Source organism: Myotis brandtii, unplaced genomic scaffold (genome assembly GCF_000412655.1).
Source record: "Myotis brandtii unplaced genomic scaffold, ASM41265v1 scaffold1425, whole genome shotgun sequence".
Taxonomy (NCBI): domain Eukaryota; kingdom Metazoa; phylum Chordata; class Mammalia; order Chiroptera; family Vespertilionidae; genus Myotis; species Myotis brandtii.
In genome coordinates this window covers 23867-28768 of record NW_005355091.1, presented here as the reverse complement: position 1 = coordinate 28768, position 4902 = coordinate 23867, and the positions used below count along the sequence as shown (strand labels likewise).

The following is a 4902-nucleotide window of genomic DNA, read 5'->3' as shown; positions in this document are numbered from 1 at the left end:
CTCTCACCTGTCACCACCAGCTCCAGGGGGTCACTGTGTTCTGACCTGCCAGTGGGGCTGAGGTAGTTACAGGTATATCTCTCTGCATAGTTTCCTGTAATGAGGAACTTGGCCCTGTCTCCAGGCTCCAGCGATTTCTGTCTGTCCAAGTACCGAGGACTGCCATCTGCATACAGCCGGTACTCCTGAGCCTCCAGGGTCCCCCGACACCAGATGGTCACATGGCTCAACCAGGGGATCACAGGGCCTGGCTCAGCCCAGATGGTGGGTTTGGGGAGGGTCCCTAAAAGGAAACCAGAGGCTTCTTTACAAAGACCTTCCCCTGCCCTCATCCCCCAGCTCAGCCCAAGACCCTCTCATTTTATCACCTCACCCCAGGACCTCGCTCCCTCCTCCTGAGCCTCAGGGGTGAAGTAAGAGGAGGGACACGCAGCCTTGGGAGGACTCACCTGCCTGCACACGGGTCCTCTGGTCCAGACTCAGCCCTGGAAGAGAGACCCTCTGAGAGATTTGCACTCGGATGTCTCAGCTGGTTCCCTTCCCATCAGGGCCCCATCCACTTGAGCTGCTTGAGCCCGAGGTTCCCCATGAACAAGGAGTTGTAACCATCCTGTCCCTCCTCCTGCTCCCCCTCCTGCCTTCCCTCCCTGTTTCCAGAACTGACCGAGGCAGAGAAGAGCAGAGAGGATGGACGTCATGGCGTCTGCTCTGAGGGCTCCTGCTCGGTAGATGGAGGAGGCCCTGGGCCCAAGGACAGACACGCACAGGATGTGGTGAGTCAGGAGGTGCTTCCGCCTTCTGGGTTTTCACAGCTGTGGACACAGAGCCAGGGTGTGGTCCCACCCTGGGCCAGGATCTTCATCGCCCAGGATGATAGCTCAGGGGAGACAGGTTCTCAGGTCTCACCTGATCCTCAGGGACTCATGTGTCTGCTGGTCTGACTCCTGCTCAGAGAGGGCGGGACCCAGGGAATGGTCCTGATCGGCCCCTGAGAGTCTGGCTCTGAACAGCCCAATGGGTCTTCCGACCAAGGTTCTTGATGGAGCTCATTTGTGAAAGAATCGGCAGAGCAGTTTCCCAGGGGCCTCAGCATTTCCTCGACTTTCCCTGGTTTGGGGTCCTGGTAGGTTCTCATCCCTGCCAACCCTTCGTGTTTCTTGCCTTTTTAATTTTCATTATTCAGTGTAAGTGTTGGTACCACCCTGTGGTTTGATGTACATTTATTTCTTCAATGATTTATAAAGCTCAGCACTTTTTTTAAAAAAAATTCTTTTTTTATATCCTCACCACAGAATATTTCTCTTCCATTGATTTTCAAAGAGAGTAAAAGGGCCAGAAGGAGGTAGAGAGACAGAGAGGAGAGAGAGAGAAACATCGATTTCAGACAGACATTAATTAGTTGCATCCCACGTGAGGGTTGGGAGCAAACCTGCAACCAAAGCACATGCCCTTGACCCGAAAGCAAACCTGTGACCCTTCGGTGGTCAGGTTGATGCTCTAGCCACTGAGAAACACCAGTGAAAGCCAGCTCATCACCTTTATGTAATGTCACTGCACGTTTGCATGTCAATACCAGTTGCTTGATAAAGGTGTTTGCTTGCTTTTCTATTGCTCTCTGCTGCCACATTACGGATCTATAATATTTCTTACGTGATCTGAGGGCCAGTCCCTGGTCTCATTTTGCCATCGCAATTATCCTCTTCCTGTCTCGCTGGTCTATGAGGAACCGTGTCCTAGAGACTCACCCACTGGCCCACTGCCATGTGATGGAAAGACCATGACCTCCCCACTGAACGATCCAGGTGCCTCCACACAAGGGGTTTGACGGGGACTCTTCCTTCTTCTTTGGATGAGGCATCGCCGCTTTTCAATTTCTCAAACCTCCACCATCTCCATCTGCATTGAATGGCTGGTATCATTTCCTCCATATCTAGTTGAGAATAATTCTCACCATCTTTGTGGGGAAGGCATTGGTATTGCTGAGACATCTAAGGAGGAAGTGCCCTTCTCAAGTCTCCTTCAACCATTCAGGATGTGGTAGCACCACATTGATATTTAATGTGTCGGTGTATGTTGCTACCTTGAAATAGGACTCTCATGAATGCCATTCTTTCCTGAATTTTGAAGAGACTTCACAGTTTGAAGAAGGGAGTGACACCCAACCTCAAAGGTGCTCTGAAGGGGCAGAAATGACTCAGATGGTTGGCCCCCAAAACATGGTGAGATCCCACTGCACACAGAGACAGAAAGTCAGGTGGAACCTGTGTGAGACATAGGACCTGTGTCCCAGGACCAGGAGGCCCTGAGCTGCCCTGTGGGAACAGATACATCTTCCACAGCCCCAGGCTCCTCCCTCCCCCACCCCGGGGCTCACTGTCGTGAGGGCCTCTTGGTGTCCCCAGAAACAAGGCAGGAAACAGGTCACCTTCACACACCCCAAGGCAGCCATCACATCCACCAACTTCCTGAGCTCTGAGTTCCACAGCCTCACTCCCTTCTCCAGTTCACCCTCCACATCTGCCCTTGCAACTCCCTTTCAGAAGCTGTTTATGCCTAAACCCTTCCATGGTCCTCACTGTCTTCAGGGTGAATCCAGGCTCTTCCTTCTGCACTCAAGGCTGTTCATGACCATCCAGATGTGACCCTCCCACCTCAGTTCTCACCTCTGCTTCCCTCAGACAGATGGGTACAGTGGCCCATGAACACACACACACAGTCACACACTCACACACACATGCACATTCATACACACACTCACACATATGCTAACACACACACACACACACACACACACACACTAGCACACAAGGTTTTCAATTTTTCATTTCATAGGTTTGATGTGTAATAGTTACATTATCATTTTATCTAAAACATTCACTTCTGCTTTGATTTACACATTGATTATTGCAAAGTCTGTTGCTTTCTTTCCGAAATGTAGGGAATACATTTTGGAAATAAATGTATGTTGTTTCAGTCTAGGAGGTTTGGAGAGGAGGCAGCTCTGTTTAGATGCGCAAAGGGGGCCCAGTTAGGGGGCATGATGTGGTCCTAACCCAGGTTGTGGGGGGCGGGGGAGGGAAGAGGTTCACTGGGATGAGTTTGGTTGGAGGAGGCATTGGCCTCACTGAGGCTGGAGAGTCTGGCTCAGCCTGATGGTCAGCATCATGAACTACCGGGTGGAGATCCTGGCTGTGGCTGGAGTCAAGGGGACTCATGGACAGGCTTTGTGCAGGGGATGGTCAGTGACAGGTACATTTGTAGGCATGAGAATAAAACACCTGAGCCGACAGTGAGGGTCTAGAGGGGGCAAGAAGAAGGCTGATGCAGTCACACCAAGGAGCTGTCCTGAGTCTTCACCTGAGCTTGTCTGTGGGGAGAACTGGGTCACAGGAAGGAGAACCAGGAGCCAGAACAGTAGAATTAGTTCAGTGTGTGAGGAGGACAGAGGAGAGTATGGAGGGATCATCCTCTCTCAGCCTTGGCTCCCTTGGGAGCCAACGGGGCTGTATCCAGGTTGCTGAATCCAAGAGGAGCAGGAGGCCTGGGGGATGTTACAACACTGTCAACTCACCCTCAGAAGCAACCAGGACTGCCCTCCAGGCCTGGGTGTGTGCTGCTGCTTCTCCCTATCACTTCCTCTCTCTGACTTCCTTTTCTCTGTGAGCAGAGCTCCTGCTCTCCACCCCTCTCCATCAAACCTTCAGAGTCCTTTCTACCTCCTCACCACCGCTTGTCCCCCAGACTGTACCTCTTTGTCTTATGCTGTTGATTCCACCTCTATGCTTTGGGCAGAAGAGCACTTTGGAGGCCAATCCCAGGTTGTCATCTAGGACCTAGGGACACGTTTATTGAACTTCTATTTTGAGCCAGTCTCTTCTCCTCTACCTCTTCGCCTGTTTGGCAAAATTGTGAGCTCTCCCCTCTGAGGTTGTTATGAGGATTGGCAGTGCCTGAGACATGAAGGGCCCCAATCTTGTGTCATTTTCTTTCTTTTTTAAATATTTCTTTATTGATTTCAGAGAGGAAGGGAGAGGTAGAGATAGAAACATCAATGATGAGATAGAATCATTTATCAGGCGCCTCCTGCAATCCACACATTGGGGATGGAGCCCACAACCCAGGCATGTGCCCTTGATGAGGAATCGAAGCATGACCTCTTGGCTCATAGGTCATCTCTCAACCACTGAGCCAGGCTGGATGGAAAATCTGGTGTCATATTCTGACCCGATGAAGGCATGTGTATGAGAGACGTGTGGTGGGAAGGGCTGTTTGGAAGTCACATGTGTGCCCCCCAAGCCTACAAAGTGAATCAGAAGCTGTAGTGCATCCTTGGTTGAATGGCAGGTGAGCGCAGACAAAAGGATGCAGGGGTGGTGGGTCTCAGCCTGGATCCCAGACTCAGCCCAAGTCAGGAGTGAAGGTGGAAATTTCATCAGTGGGTTGGTCCATAAGCACTAAAGCACTTAGGGCACCTCTGACCTGGTGGGAGTCCTGCTTCCATAAAACTCCATGGACACAGGTGGGGCAACCTCCAAGGTATAAGGGAGCTGTAGGGAACCACGCGTGTTTCACTTGCATTTCTTTTTATTAAAGCAACAGTCACATAACATACAATTGAGCCTTTTAAAATATGAAAATCACAAGAATACAGTAAATACACAATGTCTCAATGAGTAAATACAGTAAATACACTGTCTCAAACAGTCTATCTAGTTTCAAGAAGTTTTTAAGCTCCTCACCCTCACACACAAAAGAAAACAACACCAAGCAGTACGTCACCCATCTGTCCTGCTAGTCAGCCCCTGACAAACCAATCTAACTTCTATTTCTATGGGTTTCCTTCTCCTGGACATTTCGCAAAAATGGAATCACACAAAACCTGATCTTTTGTGTCCGCTTTCT

The 4902-nt window shown here is 50.4% G+C and overlaps 1 protein-coding gene across 1 annotated transcript in view; it reads right to left on the bottom strand.

Annotated features, from left to right (window-relative positions):
- LOC102248488 (leukocyte immunoglobulin-like receptor subfamily A member 4) overlaps positions 1-698 on the bottom strand; it is a 24433-nt gene extending 23735 nt beyond the window's left edge. Inside the window, exons 1-3 of the mRNA XM_014535337.1 lie at positions 665-698; positions 450-485; positions 3-283 (exon numbers count right to left, since the gene is read on the bottom strand). Coding sequence (XP_014390823.1) covers positions 3-283; positions 450-485; positions 665-698 — 351 coding nt within the window. The remainder of the gene's footprint in view (positions 1-2; positions 284-449; positions 486-664) is intronic.
- Between the last annotated feature and the right edge of the window lie 4204 nt (positions 699-4902).